This window comes from Microcebus murinus, chromosome 1 (genome assembly GCF_040939455.1).
Source record: "Microcebus murinus isolate Inina chromosome 1, M.murinus_Inina_mat1.0, whole genome shotgun sequence".
In the NCBI taxonomy this organism is placed as follows: domain Eukaryota; kingdom Metazoa; phylum Chordata; class Mammalia; order Primates; family Cheirogaleidae; genus Microcebus; species Microcebus murinus.
The window spans coordinates 145,872,892-145,889,172 of NC_134104.1; the positions used below are offsets into that span (position 1 = coordinate 145,872,892).

Consider the following 16,281-nt stretch of genomic DNA (forward strand, 5'->3'; position numbering starts at 1 on the left):
TCAAGCATTATTGAGTCTTTCAGTGGTTTCCTTTTGCCTGTTTGGACCTCTGGAAGAGAAGCCTGGAAATCGGTGCAAGCCAGGGTTTAGGGGCACACAACAGTTGTTTTCAGATTGTTGTTGTTCCCACGGCTCCTAAAAGTGGCTCTCCGTCTATCAGTATTACATCCGCACACTGGTTTTGTTTTTAGGTACTTCTATCTCACCACATGACCACCGGCCACAGCAACGAAGAGCGCTTGGAAAGCCCACGACCACACTACCTTCAGCAGCACTACTGCCCCCGGCCAAAGGGGAAGTGGCAGGACATCCGCCCGGCCCGAGCCAGTTCCGGAAGTGACGTAGGAGTGTCAACATGCAAGATGGCGGCCCATCACCGGCAGAACACGGCAGGGCGGAGGAAAGTGCAGGTATGGAAGCCTGGCTTCTCGGCCTTCCGGACGCAGCTGGCAGCTCCGGGCCTGCCTCCATCGAGCAGATGCCTCGGGCCGCGGCCGGGCCAGGGTAGCGACTTGGGGCGAGCGGGGCGGGACGCGACTGGCGGCGAGGGGTGGGGCCGCGGCGCTAACGGCTTGAGGAAGGGGAGGCGTGGGGGACGGCCGACTTGGCAGTTGGGGCCCAGTCCGGGAACCCTTGCGTGCGGCGTTCTGAGCCCGGGCTTGTTGGTTGCCGCTTTCCTACTGTAGGAAGGGGCTGGCGAGGTCGGGATGAGTTCGTTCCCCGCCCACCTTCCTCCCTCTTCCCCTTCCTTTCTTAAAAGCGCCGTGCCCCCGCCTCGTCGGAGCCGAGGCCTCCAAGCGCTTCCCGGCAGGTGGGCGGCGGCAAAATGGGTGGGCTTGTGCGGGGGCGTGGCGAGGCGGAGGAGAGCTGACTGCCCTAAGGGGTTTCTACGCCGGGTTCCGCACGTGGGAGCCCCCAGCCTTCACTTTTGTGAGAGCCATCTCCTGGGTGAGGTGGAAACGACGGTGTTCGTGGACAAATTATAATTTTAATTGTCTTGGAATTTAATTTCATTTTCACCATTTCTTCATCTGTGTGCATCATTGGATTTTTGTTCCTATGATTTGTCATCCAAGAGTCAAGAGTAATCTAAAATAAAGAGTGCCTTATGCCTTCTTGAATTCACTTTTGTTTGGGGTACATTTCAGAGTTATTGTCACTTATTGTTTTCGGAGAGTAGAAGCCCTATTACAGGTGTTTACCTGCAGGTATAGTGTATGTACTAGTGACAGTATGGTGCGTTTAATGAATAAACATTTACCGAACACTTGGATTAGCTCTAAAGGGGGAAAAGGATTGAGATGGTATAGGAGTAAGTAACACCCAGGCTTGCATTATAAAACACAGGATTATATATAGTTCTACAGCTTCACATCGACGAGTGTTTGATAGGTAGTCAGGACAAAGTAGTCCTTTACTGAGATAACCCCAGCAAAGGGCTGTAGGCCATAAAGTCTTTTGAGTAGTTCACATTTTTGATTTGTTGATGACATTGATCAGTGTCTTCAGCACTCACTAGACATTTGTTGGATTGAGTAAAATTAATAAAACTCTGAAATAACTTACCCTGTTAAATGATTTTTTAAATATATTAGTGACAGGATTTAAGTAACCCCAGTATCCAAGCCAGTTGGTAAGAATATCTCCTCAGGACTAAAATGTAACTCGAAGCTGTAAGGTAGTTGTATTGTGGACTATGTGGTAGTATATGCCTTATGGGAGTACGGGTAGTTAAAAAGCTGTCTCAATTCCTTACATTAAGACTTAAAAGGCAATTTTTAGAAAGTACAGGATGGGTAAATTAACGGTAGCAGGAGTGGAAAAACTGAGTGTTTTAATAAGCTGAATGTGAGCCAGGGCATGTAGAATGAGGGAGGTGATAATTCCACTCTACACTAGTCTGAGGACAAAACTGGAGTTTAGTTTTCAGCACTTAGCCCTTTTGTTCTTCATAGGTATGTCAGTCACATTGAAGAACTGGCTAAAAACTACTTCCTATGAGGAGCATTTGAAAGAGCTGTTTAAGATTAGCTTGCAGGCTGGGCATGGTGGCTCATGCCTGTAATCCTAGCCCTCTGGGAGGCTGAGGCGGGCAGGTTGCTCAAGGTCAGGAGTTGGAAACCAGCCTGAGCAAGAGAGAGACCCCGTTTCTACTAAAAATAGAAATAAACTAATTGGCCAACTAAAAATATATAGAAAATGTTAGCCGGGCATGGTGGTGCATGCCTGTAGTCCCAGCTACTCAGGAGGCTGAGGCAGAATGATAGCTTGAGCCCAGTAGTTTGAGGTTGCTGATGCCATGGCACTCTAGCCTGGGCAACAGAGTGAGATTCTGTCTCAAAAAAAAAAAAAAAGATTAGCTTGCTGAAGAGAAAATTCAGGGAGCTTTCCCTGAATATGTGGGGAATTTGTCCCCATATATAGAAGCAACATGAGAAGCCACAAGAATTGATTTCATCTCAGACGTCATTGTGTATGGACGTGTTTTAAACTACTGCGTGTTTGTTGCAAAAAAAAAAAAAATGCAAACAGTACAAAAGTATAAATTATGTTTGTCCTCCACTTCTCAAAGAAAGTTACTGTGGGCAGTGTGATGTATAATCCTAGACCAGGGCTTCTCAACTTGAGCACTGTTAACATTTTAGGCTGGATAATTCTTAATTTGTCAGAGGGCGGGGGCTGTCCCATGCATTGGCTTCTACTCGCTAGATAGATGTAAGTAGTGCCTTCCCAGTTGGTGACAACCAAAAATGTCTTCAGACATTTTCAAATGTCCCCTCAAGGGCAAAATTGCCACAGGTTGAGAACCACTGTTCTATATACCTCTTCCTGTTTGTATACCTGACTTGCATGATTTTTTACTATAAATAGAGCATGATTTTTTTACTATAAATATTAACTGTTTTGTATCTTGCTTAGTCAAAATTTTAAATAAGCATTCTTTTTGACCCAGCATTCCTTACCTAAAAATTTATTCTACAAAGTATGTATACATATATCTCTATTGGTGCGATGGTGTTTGTTGTAGCAATGTTGTCATTGTGAAACACAATATATAAATATCCATAATTGGAAATCTAAGTGTCTAATAATCTAAATTGTTAGACAAGTTACAGTGCATTCATGTAGTAGACTAATTTGTAGTTGTTAAAAAGATAAGCTAGATCTGTATTATTAAAAAGTAAATGTGTCCAGAAGTCAAAAAAGCAAGTCAACATAATATGGTCCATTTTCCACAAGGAAATAATGCATTTAAGTCTGGAAGGGTAGTTACAGTGATTATCCCTTTGGGATTAAATTATGTGATCATGGTAAAACAGGACATAGGATATCTTTTAACTTTATATGTACCTTTATATTTTTGAAAGGAAATTTTTATAACGTTATTTGCCTTTATAAGTAAAATCCTGCATTTTAGAAAAAGTTTATAATGGGTACTTGGGAGGAGTAAATATATTTTGCCTCTTGAATGTCTGTGTCTTGGAGCAAGAGACAGTTGCCCTCTGCTCCATTGTCAAGTTGTAGGCCAGGATGAACCCTTGAGACTTACAATAGTGCTAAAATAATCAGTGGGTCCAAACATACTGCTTATTAGTTAGAGACATAATGAAAAATGAGCACGTCTTAGCATCTTTAGCTTTTAAGGAAACTGGAGGTATGAGGAGGAAGGGATGGATTTGTAATTGTCAGAAACATCAGACAATCAAATATTTGAATTCAGATCTGATGCAGCTTTCTTCTTGGTAACAAAGATTTCAAAGCAAGTCTTTTTAGTCCTGGGCGGTCCCTTAGTGCTACAATTTTCCAGCAACCTGAGTCTGTTAATTGGCTCTCTCTGCCTCCGTCTTTCCTCTTGTTATGGTCTCTTCCTTCACTTGGTTCAAGAATATAAGTACTTGGCCTTCCATAACAAGAGGATTCTTTGGCTGGTAATGTCCCCAAATCCAACTTAACCAGGCTCACATAATAAAAGACATATATTGGCTCATGGAAATGAAAACTCAAGAATTAGTGCTAGATTCATGCAACTCTTGATCCAGCAGGCTCACCGTGACTCTCTACCCTAAGAAGTATTGTAAAGTCAGCTTTACCATGGACAACATACAAGTTGTCCTCTATTCCCAAACCCCAGTTCCAGGCCTTCCCTCTCAGTGGCATGGTGACTGCACCTGCCCCAGACCTCATATTCTTTCACCACACTATCTAATATAGCAGAGAGTTTCTGAAGTAGCCCCTATATATGTTCTGCTAGGATTTGTTTGCCTTGAGAGAAATTTTGGGAGCAGAGGTAGAGAATGGGGAGGCAACCAACAAATTTTTATTCTACCACTACTTACTCTCTTTCCCTGCCAAACATTTAGTCCTTTCAAAGCTTAAAGTGGTCTTTACTTCTGGTTTTGATCTGGGTTGATGATTTAATCTTTGAGACTTTTTTAAGGAAGTCGAATGCTGCCAACTACTGGTTTCTCAAGGAGAGACTCTTACAGAAATAGCCATATGTCCAAGGTGAATTACTTTTTATGTTAAGATAGGTAATAAAAAATATGCCAGTTTGGCATCTATTGGAACTGGTGACAGCAAACTTTTTCTGTAAGGGGTCAAATAGTAAATATTAGGCTTTACAGGTTATTCTTCTGTGTTATAACCACTCAAGTCAGTGTCCTTAGCATTCAGATCTGCCATTACAGCTTAAAACCAGCCATAGATAATACCTAAATGAATAGGTATGGCTGTGTTCCAATAACACTGGTTTACAAAAACAGGCTTTGAGCTTAATTTGGCCTATAGGCAGTTTTTTTTTTTTTTTTTTTTTTGCTAAACCCTGGTTTAAAAGAAGGCTGGTTTGAAGGTATCCTATTTTTATTTGCAAGACTGTTTTTTAGAATATTTTTAAAAATCAATAGTATTGAAATATAGTTACTAGCACAAAGTCATAGTTCACAAGGTTGGACAGGAAAAACAAATGTGGGAATTATTGATATTTAGCCAGATTTTCTTAGAATAGGCTAAACTAGCCTGATAGCTAGAAGTAGCCGTACATAAAAGAGCTATGTGACTACATTTATAGCAGTGGTCCCCAACCTTTTTGGCACCAGGGACTGGTTTCATGGAAGACAGTTTTTTCATGGACTGGGGGTGTAAGGTGGCAAATGATGGGGAGCAGCTGTAAATACAGATGAAGATTTGCTCACTTGCCCATGGCTCACCTCCTGCTTTGCAGCCCGGTTCCTAACAGGCCACGGACCAAGCACAGGGATTGGGGACTGCAGATTTATAGGATGTTGTAGAACAGACAGAACTAATCTTTAGTGAAAAAAGTCAGATCTAGATTGCCTGGGGGTGGGGTGTGGAGATTAACTGGGAAGAGAAGGAAGGACCTTTTTAGGGTGGTGATAATGTTCTATATATCTTGGTAGGGGGTTGTATTACACAGATGTATTCATTTGTCTGAAGTATCTGTGGTACACTTCAGATTTGTATTTTTCACTGTATACAAATTTTACCTTAAAAGAATTAATATAAACACATAACTCTAGTTAATAATATACGTGCAAAAGTATTTAGGAGGAAGTATTATTGATGATGTGCAATTTATTTTGAAAGGCATCAAAAAATAAGATGAATCAGGCCGGATACGGTGCTCATACCTGTAATCCTAGTACTCTGGGAGGCCGAGGTGGGAGGATCACTCAAGGTCAGGAGTTCGAAACCAGCCTGAGCAAGAGTGAGAGAGACCCGGTCTCTACTAAAAATAGAAAAATTCATCGGCCAACTAAAAATATACAGAAAAACTTAGCCGGGCATGGTGGCGCATGCTACTCGGGAGGCTGAGGCAGAAGGATCGCTTGAGCCCAGGAGTTTGAGATTGCTGTGAGCTAGCTAGGCTGACACTACGGCCCTCTAGCCGGGGCAGTAGAGTGAGACTCTGTCTCATAAATAAATAAGATGAATCAAATGAATGGTGTGTAATAAAGCAAATATAGAAAATGTTAATAAGAAACAAAAAATGAATGTTAATTGAATATAAAGGAATATATGTGGTGAGTATAGGCCTGTTGGCTATATAATTCTTACAATTTTTGTATGAGCGAAATTTTTCATAATAAAATGTTGGGGGGAAATAGGCTTTAAAGATTAAAAATAGTTAGATGGGAGGCCTAGGCAGGCATATTGCTAATGGTCAGAAGTTTGAAACCAGCCTGAGAAAGAGCGAGACCCCATTTCTACTAAAAATAGAAAGAAATTGGCCAACTAAAAATATATAGAAAAGTTTAGCCCAGCATGGTGGTGAATGCCTGTAGTCCCAGCTACTTTGGAGGCTGAGGCAGAAGGATTGCTTGAGCCCAGGAGTTTGAGGTTGCTGTGAGCTAGGCTGACACCACGGCACTCTAGCCTGGACAACAAACAGGGTGAGACTCTGTCTCAAAAAAAAAAAAAAAAAAAAAGGTTAGATGGTGATAAGCAGTAGAAAAAGGGGAAGTGAAATTTTAGTTGTGGTGGCTAGAGAAGGCCTTGCTGAGAAGCTGACTTTCGAGTAAGGATCTGATTGAAGGAAATGATAGCCACACAGGCATCTGGGGGAAGAGCATTCCAGTGAAGATAGCAAATGCAAAGGTCCTGAGGTGGGAATGTACCTGGCCTATTGGTTGAACAATAAAGAAGCCTTTGTGGCTGGCATATGATGAGTGAGTGAAGAGGAGTAGAAGATGAAATCAGACAGGTGACTGCAGGCCAGATCATATAGGGCCTTACAGGTCATAGTAAGCTCTGAATGAGATGGAAAGTAGTTGATATATTTTGAAGTAAGGAATGTTATATATGTGTTTTAATAGGATCTGCCTTGCTGCTTTATTCAGAACAGACTGCAGGGCAGAGCTGGGAGACCAGGTAGAAAGCTATTTTAAAAATCCAGATGCTATGTGATAGTCATTCCAACCAGAGTGGTGAGAAGTGCTTGAATTCTGGATGAGTCTTGAAGGTCAGGCTAACAGGCTTGCTGACAGGATGTGAGATGAAAGAGAAGTAAGGATAGCACCAAGGTTTTGGGCCTGAGCAACTTGAAGAATGGAGTTGCCAGTAACTGAGATAGGGAATGCTACAAGAAAAGTTAGTTTGGAGAGAGCTATCAGGAGCTCAGTTTTGGACTCGTTGTGGTTGTCAGTTAGACATCAAAGTGGAGGTGAGTTAATGTACATCCTGAAGGAGCCCAGAAGATAGCCCAGAGTGTCCTCTTTGTGAGCCTGATAGGCTTTGGAGTCTCTCTTATCTTTTATCTTTTTTTAAGTGAATTTTGTGCTTATTCCATAATATATCCACATTTGTTTTCATATAAAAAATTGTTTTGTTGCTGTGGTAAGCAGAGTGGAGTCCCCCTAAAAATGTTTATGCCCTAATCTCTAGAACTTGTGAATATGTTATGTTATATGATAAAAAGGATTTTGCAGCTGTAATAAGGTTACAGATTTTTTAATAGGATTATCCCTGTGGGCCCGTTCTAATCATATAAGGCCTTAAAAACAGAGTACTTTCTCAAGCTAGAGGCATTGAGTCTGAGAGATTGTGAATGGTGAAAGAGAGATTTGAGTTGTGAAAGGATCTCAACCATTCATTGCAGGAGAGGACCACTGGAAAGCATGAGAAGGAATGCAGGCACCCTCTGGAATCAAAGACAGACCCTTGGCTGACAGCCATCAAGGAAACAAAACAAGGACCTCAGGCCTACAACTGCAAGGAACTGAATTTGACCAATAACCTGAATGGGTTTGGAGGCAGACTCTAGCCTCTCATAAGGAGCACAGACCTGCTGACTCTTGTCAGTTTGGGCCTTATAAGACCCTAAGCAGAGGACCCACTTAAGCCCAGCCTGGACTTCTGACCTTCAGAACTGAAATAATAAATGGGAGTTGTTTAAGTCATTAAAGTTGTAATTTTTTACAGCAGCAATATAAAACCAATCTGATTACCTTCAAATAAAATGATCAAGGAAAGATAAGTTTTTCTCTTGATTGTTTCTACCTTATCACACTACCAGTAACTCAAGGGATGTTTAAGTTTGAAATGTAGAGACAGAGCATAAAAAGTGAGTGGATCATTCCTACCATCTGACTTCTTTGTTTTGGTTCCCAGATAGTTGCTGGAGACATCAATCAAACAATGCTTGCTGAACCAGCTATAAATGCTTACAATGTAACTTAACTGGATACTTGTGGCTAGGGAACTACCCTATTATTTTTCTCCCTGTTGGAGTCCCTTTAATTGGCTCTTCCAAAATGTTGTTTCCCACTAAAGGCCTGGCTTCCTATCCCCTTGATCCCCTTGCAAAGCTCATATAGTCCCCCACCCCATTTTTTAAGCAAATCAAGATAGTCTGATATGAATCCTCATCTTCTGTGCCTTAGCCTGTATTCTTGGCCATATAAATGTTTTTCCATGACATGTCACTCAGTTATTGCTTCTATCTCTAGCACCTTCTACTTTTATCTTTCCTTTACTTCCATTACTTCTGTTTGCAAAAGTTGCCTGTATCTTGGGAAAAAATATTAATACTTTACTTGACTTATTGTCCTGTCCAGTTATGCTCTTTCCTCAACTAGAGTGTAAGTTCCAGGAAGACTTTTTTGTTTTTGTTCTTGCTACTGTATCCTCAGCATTTAGAATAGTGTCTGGCAACTAGTGGGTGCTTAATCAATATTTGTTGAAAGAGTTAGATTCCGTTTTCTTCTATCTTTCTATAGCCAGACATTTTTTCTTTAACAAGTTTTTAATGCAATGTGTCTTTGAACATATCAGTGTATATAGTTTATTTTCATTCCTTAATGACCACATAGAAGGATGTACTTTAGTTTAACCATTTCCCTATTGAAGATACTGTCTCTGTTTTTTCTATCATACTATATAATTGGCTACAAAAAAGCTAATAGAGTTATTAAATAGTAAAGGAAGTCTTACAAAAGTAAACAAAAGGACAAACATAGATAACGTAGAATGGGTAAAAGATGAGGGATCAGTTTGAAAGTACCAACATCTGATTTATGGGAATTCAAGAAAGAACAAAGAAAACAGATGATTATTTATAATGGATACAAGAAAATTTCCCAAAGCTGAAGTACCACAAGTTACTAGATTGAAAGGGCTTTCTAAATGTACAGCAAAATTAATGATAAAAGGACCAAATCAAGAAATGTCTTAACACCAAGAACAAAAGAGAAGCTCCTAAAAGCTTGGGGAAGAGGGTGGCACAGTGGTTAGGAAGAGCAGGAGAAGGAAAATGGGATCACTTTAAAGTTGAATGGAACAGAATGGCACTGATTACAGTGGCAGCATTGGACACTAGAGGAAGTTAGAGCAATGCCTTCAAAAGCTGAGGGGATTTTTGTACATAGACTTCCTTATCCTGCTGAATGAAGTATAAAGGTAGAGGAAAAGGACCTTTCCTAACATACAAGGACTAAGTCACCTCCCATATACCTTTTCTTATGTTACTTTCTTAGGGTTCTGGGGATGTACTTCAGCAAAACTGGGGAGTGAACAAAGAAAGAAAGCAGCATTGGAATTCTGGAAACAATGGCTCTAACCCAGAAAAACAGTAAAGGGAAGCACCAAAGGTGATAGCTGTGCCAGGCAGACCTAGAGGGCAGCCAGCCCAGACTGCAGTGAGAAGATGGAGGGTTCCAAGGGGGAAACCGTATAGGAAGAGGGGGGCAGGTGAGTTCTGTGGTACAGCAACTGAAAAAAATTGAAGTTAAAGTAGAGGAAAACATTGAAGAAGGAAAGCAAGACACTGTAGGGAAAACAAAAAGCTCTCTGAGGAAGGAAATGTATTCGTAATATAGTACTTAGTAGACAGCCTTACAAAGTCACAACAATGTTGCACAGATTATTTATTCAACCCCCAAAATGAAGTATGTATGTTAGAAGAGTAGAGGGAGGAAATATTGAGGGTAATTTCAGAGCTACATCCTAATCTACAATAGCGTGAGTAAATCAGTAATGTCCAAAGGACTAAGTTGTAGGATAAGCATGATATTTAGAGAAATGCAGTGACTATCCAGGAGAAACAATGAAGAGTTGAAGTTTGTTACCTTTAAGGATGAAAACTGGGTATGGGAAGTCTTTTTTTTTCTTCTAAACATTATGCTGTAAGAAGTAAGAGTTATTTTTCATTATAATCTTCAGTACTATTTGATTTTCTAAATATAGGCAAGAATTACTAGGATAAAAATTAAATTATAAAATTCAAAAAACAATATATGCCCATTGCAAAACATTTACCATATAAAAAAGACATGAATGAGTGAACATCACAATAATCCCATCACTCAGGAATAATTCATGGTAGCTTTATACATGTGTATCCTTCCAAACTTGTATATTTATTCTAAAATATGTATTTAATATTTTGAAACATTTTTACAATAATGGTTATTGTATACTGCTGTGTTGGACCACTTATATTTCACTTAAAATATATGATGACTTTCTTTTTTTTTTTTTTTTTTTTTGAGACACAGTCTCACTCTGTTGCCTGGGCTATAGTGCTGTGCAGTCAGCTTAGCTCACAGCAACCTCAAACTCCTAGGCTCAAACTCCTAAGTGATTCACCTGCCTCATCCTCCTGAGTAGCTGGGCCTACAGGCATACACCACCATGCCCGGCTAATTTTTTCTATTTTTAGTAGAGCCAGGGTCTCACTCTTGTTCAGGCTGGTCTCGAACTCCTGAGTTCAAGCAATCCTCCCGCCTTGGCCTCCCAGTGTGCTAGGATTACAGGCAGGAGCCACCATGCCTGGCCTGTTGACTTTCTTCCTATGTCAGTCAGTCTAGATCTACATCAACATTTTTAATCATTGAATAATATTCTCTTTAATAGGTGTGTATGCCAAAATTTATCCTAGGATACTTCTAATTATTTTACATTTTTAAATGTGTATTACACATCTGTATTAGATACTCTTGAAGTTGGCCCAGACTTATTTTGCCAAGAATTACTTTACACCTAGAATGATGAGAACCGGACAGACATGTTATTCTATCACTCTTGCCTACCGGACCAGTCAGGTAATCTCCCAGAATCCTGGATATTGAGATTTAGTTATGCTACACAGTCTCAGTTAATGGAAATGTACTCCAGATAGGCAGCCTTGGAACCCCTGTGGAAAAAAAAATTGAGAGATGCTAAAGTGAACATTGAAGCCAACTTGGTTCCTGATGGCTTTCCAACGTCCAATTCATGCAACAAATGCATATGCCTTTTATATGCAGATACTATAATGGGGATACAGTGGTGGGAGGAACAAGGCAGACAAGTTCCTTACCTTCTTGGAGCTTTTATTCTAATGGAGATGATATAACAAAAAAGATTATACAGTGTGTGGTAAGAACTGTGAAATAAGTAGGGTAAGTGAGAGGATAATGCCAGTGAGGGAAATGGAATGAGGAAAGGCCTTTCAGAGAAGGTAGCCTTTCTACTGAGACTTGAAGAGTAAAAGCATGCAAAACAAGATAAAAGCTGGGGGGAGCATATTGCTGTGGGGGGTTGGAGGGGTGGGGATTCTTCTTGGCACAGGGAACAGTAAATGAAAAGGCCCTGGAATTAGGAAAGAGCTTGATGCGTTTGAGGGACAGAAAGGAGTTTGGGGTGACTGTCATAAAAAAAAAAGCTAGGGGCAGTTTGTGGGATGTTTGAGGAAGCAGAGTTGGAACCAAACAAAGTAATTAAGGAGTTTGGACTTAAAGTTGAAGAAAAGCCATTGGAAGATTTCCACAGAGAAGTGCCATGATTTGATTTTTAAAATGTCTCTTATGGCCGGGCGCGGTGGCTCACGCCTGTAATCCTAGCTCTCTGGGAGGCCGAGGCGGGCGGATTGCTCGAGGTCAGGAGTTCGAAACTAGCCTGAGCAAGAGCGAGACCCCGTCTCTACTATAAATAGAAAGAAATTAATTGGCCAACTAATATATATACAAAAAATTAGCCGGGCATGGTGGTGCATGCCTGTAGTCCCAGCTACTTGGGAGGCTGAGGCAGGAGGATCACTTGAGCCCAGGAGTTTGAGGTTGCTGTGAGCTAGGCTGACGCCACGGCACTCACTCTAGCCTGGGCAACAAAGCGAGACTCTGTCTCAAAAAAAAATAAATAAATAAAAATAAAATGTCTCTTATGAGTTATGGCCAGGCGTTGTGGCTCACACCTGTGATCCTAGCACTCTGAGAGGCCGAGGTGGGCGGATTGTTTAAGCTCAGGAGTTCAAGACCAGCCTGAGCAAGAGTGAGACCCCCGTCTCTACTGAAAAAAAAGAAAGAAAGAAATTAGCTGGACAACTAAATATATATAAGCCAAGCATGGTGGTGAGTGCCTGAAGTCCGAGCTACTTGGGAAGCTGAGGCAAGAGGATCGCTTGAGCCCAGGCAGGAGTTTGAGGTTGCTGTGAGCTAGGCTGACCCCACGACACTCTAGGCTGGACAACAAACAGTTGAGACTCTGTCTCAAAAAAAATGTCTCTTATGAGCTATGACTATATTTCCTGCCCTTAGGCTCTGTTAGATATCTTTGTATCCTTATGTTAAATTCTCCTTTAAAAAAAAATAACAAAACACTTAAGCTGGTTTGAGTAGATAGATCTCAGTTACAGTAACTTGCACCTAAAGCCTGACTTAAGACAACATCTTTGTAGCTATTTGTGTCTGTGGCCCTAACCCTTTTTAAAGGATAAATTTATTGAAGTAGAATTTCAAAGAGCATTTTCAAGAATTTTAAGCTTTTAATAGATATTTACAAGTTGTCTTCCAGAAAGGTAATTATTTATACTTGTATCAGTGACATATGAAAGTGTTCACTTACCCTCAGGGAAAAAATAATGGCAGTTATTTTTTTAAAAATCTTCCTGCGTGATAAGTAAATAATCTCATATTAGCATATCTTTGATTATTTATGTTTATCACCCATTTTCTTTTTAAAAAATTTCCTCTTTATGATCTTTGCTCCTCTTTCTGTTGGAGAATTTAACTTTTTCTTATTGTTTTATTTTTTTTTTTGAGGACTATTCATTGCAATTTCTTATTGTTTTATAAAGAATTTTTTTATGTTGAGTAAAATATCTTTCATATTATTTCATTTTCTTAGATGTTTGCCCTTTAACTTTGCTCGTTAGTTTTTGACATTCAGAAGGTTTTCTTTTTTTAAAATAACAGCTTTATTGAGAAAATTCACATACTATAAAACATACCCTTTCAAAGGGTACAGTTAATTAATTTTAGTATATTCACAAAGTTGTGCTTTGGTCACCTAACTCCAGAACATTTTAATTATCCCATATCCATTAGCATTCACTCCCCATTCCCCCTTCCTCCGAGCTTCTGGCAATCATTAATCTACTTTCTGTTTCTATTGATTTGCCTATTCTAGACATTTCACATAAATAGAATCATAAAATTATGTGACCTTTTATAGCTGACTTCTTTCACTTAACATAGTGTTTTCAGGGGTCATTCATATTGCAGCATGTATCAGAACTTCACTCCATTTTATGGCTGAATGATATTCCATTGTATGGGTATACCACATTTTGTTTATTCATTTCATTCATTGATGGACATTTGAGTTGTTTCTACTTTTTGTCTATTGTGAAAGCCACAGTGCTGTAGACATTCTTATACGTACAAAAGGTTTTGATCTATATTTGGTAAGATTACCATTGCTCTTTTCTTTTGCAAAGATTCCCATCTTATGTTAGAAGAGCCTTCTCTAACTAAAATCTATGTAAATATTCACCTGTCTTTGAAAAAATATTTTTAGAATTATTAAATTTCAATGTTTAGGCTGGGTGTAGTGACTCACACCTGTAATCCTAGCACTCTGGGAGGCTGAGGTGGGAGGATCACCTGAGGTCAGGAGACCAGTCTGAGCAAGAGCAAAACGCTGTCACTACTAAGCAAAAATTAGCTGGGCATGGTGGCGAGTGGCTTTAGTCCCAGCTACTTGGGAGGATGAAGCAGGAGGATCACTTGAGCCCTAGAGTTTGAGTTTGCAGTGAACTGTGATGACACCACTGCACTGTAGCTGAGACAACAGAGGGAGACTCTAGTCTCGAAAAAAATAAAAAGAAAAAAACTTTTCAATCTTTAATCAATATGAAAATTAATTTTGGTTTGAGATGTAGAGAAAGGATGTAATTTTGACTGATAGAAATACTAGGTGCTCCTAAATTATTTATTTATTATAAGTTGTCTCCATTGATTTAAAACACTATATTTGTATCAAATTAAAAAATTATAACAGAAAATGTTTCCAAATCTTATTTTATTCCATTGATGCTTTTATATATTTATTGTGGTACTCCAATGTAATTCTGGTAGGTTTATAATACCTTTTAAGATCTTTCAAGAATATCATCTCAGTTACCTTCATTTTAAAAAATGTCTGGGTATTCAAAAAAAATTATACCATTAACTTTTAGAAAGAACTGTGGTGGTATTCTCACCAAAGTTGGGTTAAATTTAGAGAGTTAGGAAAGAATTATCAATTTTGAATCTTCCTATGCTACAATATGGCATGTCTCCTTCAAGTTTTTCTTTTGTGTACCTATTCCTGTCAGTTACATATCTTCCTTGTGAAATGTATTTCTGGGTACTTTTTATTATTGCTTTGTAATTGGTTCTTCTCTCCCACTCTGCCATTATATTTTAAACTGGTTATTTCATTACATTAGAAAAGTTTTGCTTTGGGTTGCCTGCCAGCTTACTGACTTTTTCTTAGTTGTAATTGTTTTTTGTTGATCTTTGTGTGTTTTCATAAGGAACAGAGGTCACCAATAGTAACAAAGTAAAGTACCTAAAGAAAAAGTTTAGTATGTTATAGGAACTCAAAACCTCATTTCGCGTGACAAATCAGGGAAGGCCTTTTTGAGAAAGCATCATTTAAACAAAAACCTGAAGGTTGTAGTAGGAGTTAGCCAGACAGGTGGGAGGAGGAGCTTCCAAAGCGAGGGATTCCAGCATGTGTGATTGTCTGGAAGCACAGTGTAGGTAAGAAGCTGGAGCAGAGCTGAATGGCCAGAAAGGTGAACAAGTCCATGTTAAGGAGTTCATATCAAATCATGAGTCTAGTAGTAGTCAGCAATTGGAGGTTTTTGAGCAGAGGTGAGACATATTCCAGTTTACATTTTTAAAAGATTACCCTAGCTGCCTTATGAAAAATGGATGAAAGACAAACAGGAGTGGGCAAGAAGTCCAATTAGGAGGCAGTTGCAGGAGTTAAGCCGCAAACTTGCCCGTCTTGGACTAGGCTGTCATTAATATCATCCTTCTCTTCAGTCTTTAAATAGTAAAATAAAAATTGAATTTTTTTGGACTGGAAAATAAGTTTTATATTTGAAAACATAGGATTTTCAATTTCAGATTAGCCACTAGTAGACTACTTTCGTTATTGGATGGCTTGTAACTTCATAAAAAGAATATTTTGAAATATTTGTCAGGTTTCCTATGTTATTCGAGATGAAGTGGAGAAGTATAATCGAAATGGAGTCAATGCCCTGCAGCTGGATCCAGCACTAAATAGACTTTTCACAGCCGGTCGAGACTCCATCATAAGAATATGGAGTGTCAATCAGCACAAGGTAAGGCTGGGATTAAGTTTACAATTCAAATCTGTACTCTGTATATTTTAGACGAATGGTTTTCAGTGTCTAATAGGATGCCTTTGACAGTTTCAGATTTAATCCCTTTGAATACGGAGTTACTTGGTACACTCTATAAAGACATTGCAACCTGAATTCTGTAGACCCCTGAGAAAAACCATCCCTAGGAAAGTTTAAGAAAGTTTTAGCTAAGGCGGGAATTCCATAAACGTGGTTTGCTGGAAGAGCTCTCTGCCACAAAGGAACAGAGATTTGGCTGATAGGGGGATTATTTTCAACAATTTATTGTTTTGTTTTAAATGTTTCCCCCAAACCCTCTTGGCAACCCTATTAAAAAAGGCTGAATATACTTTTATATTTAATCTTGAAAAAATATTTGCTTTTCTTCATTTAAAAGTGATTAGGGCCCCCATAAAACCCATAAGGCCTTATTAAATAATATGGTTGGTATAAAACTGTGAAGACAATATGTTCTCATTCTTTAGGAGTTTAAAGTCTGCTTTTGTTTTTTGGGTTTTTTTGTGTGTTTTTTTGAGACAGACTTTCACTCTATTGCCCAAGCCGCAACCTCAAAGTCCTGGGCTCAAGTGATCCTCTGCCTCAGCCTCCTGGGTCGCTGGGCCTATAGACACGTGCCACCACACCCAGTT

General features: G+C 39.5%; 1 protein-coding gene across 4 annotated transcripts in view; it reads left to right on the forward strand.

Annotated features, from left to right (window-relative positions):
* Positions 1–332: 332 nt before the first annotated feature.
* Positions 333–16,281, forward strand: part of WDR48 (WD repeat domain 48) — a 48,964-nt gene continuing 33,015 nt past the window's right edge. For all 4 annotated transcript variants that reach the window (XM_076006450.1, XM_076006454.1, XM_076006457.1 and 1 more), the window contains exons 1-2: positions 333–410; positions 15,470–15,610. In XM_076006450.1, the coding sequence (XP_075862565.1) occupies positions 363–410; positions 15,470–15,610 (189 nt within the window). In that variant the 5' untranslated portion in view covers positions 333–362. The remainder of the gene's footprint in view (positions 411–15,469; positions 15,611–16,281) is intronic.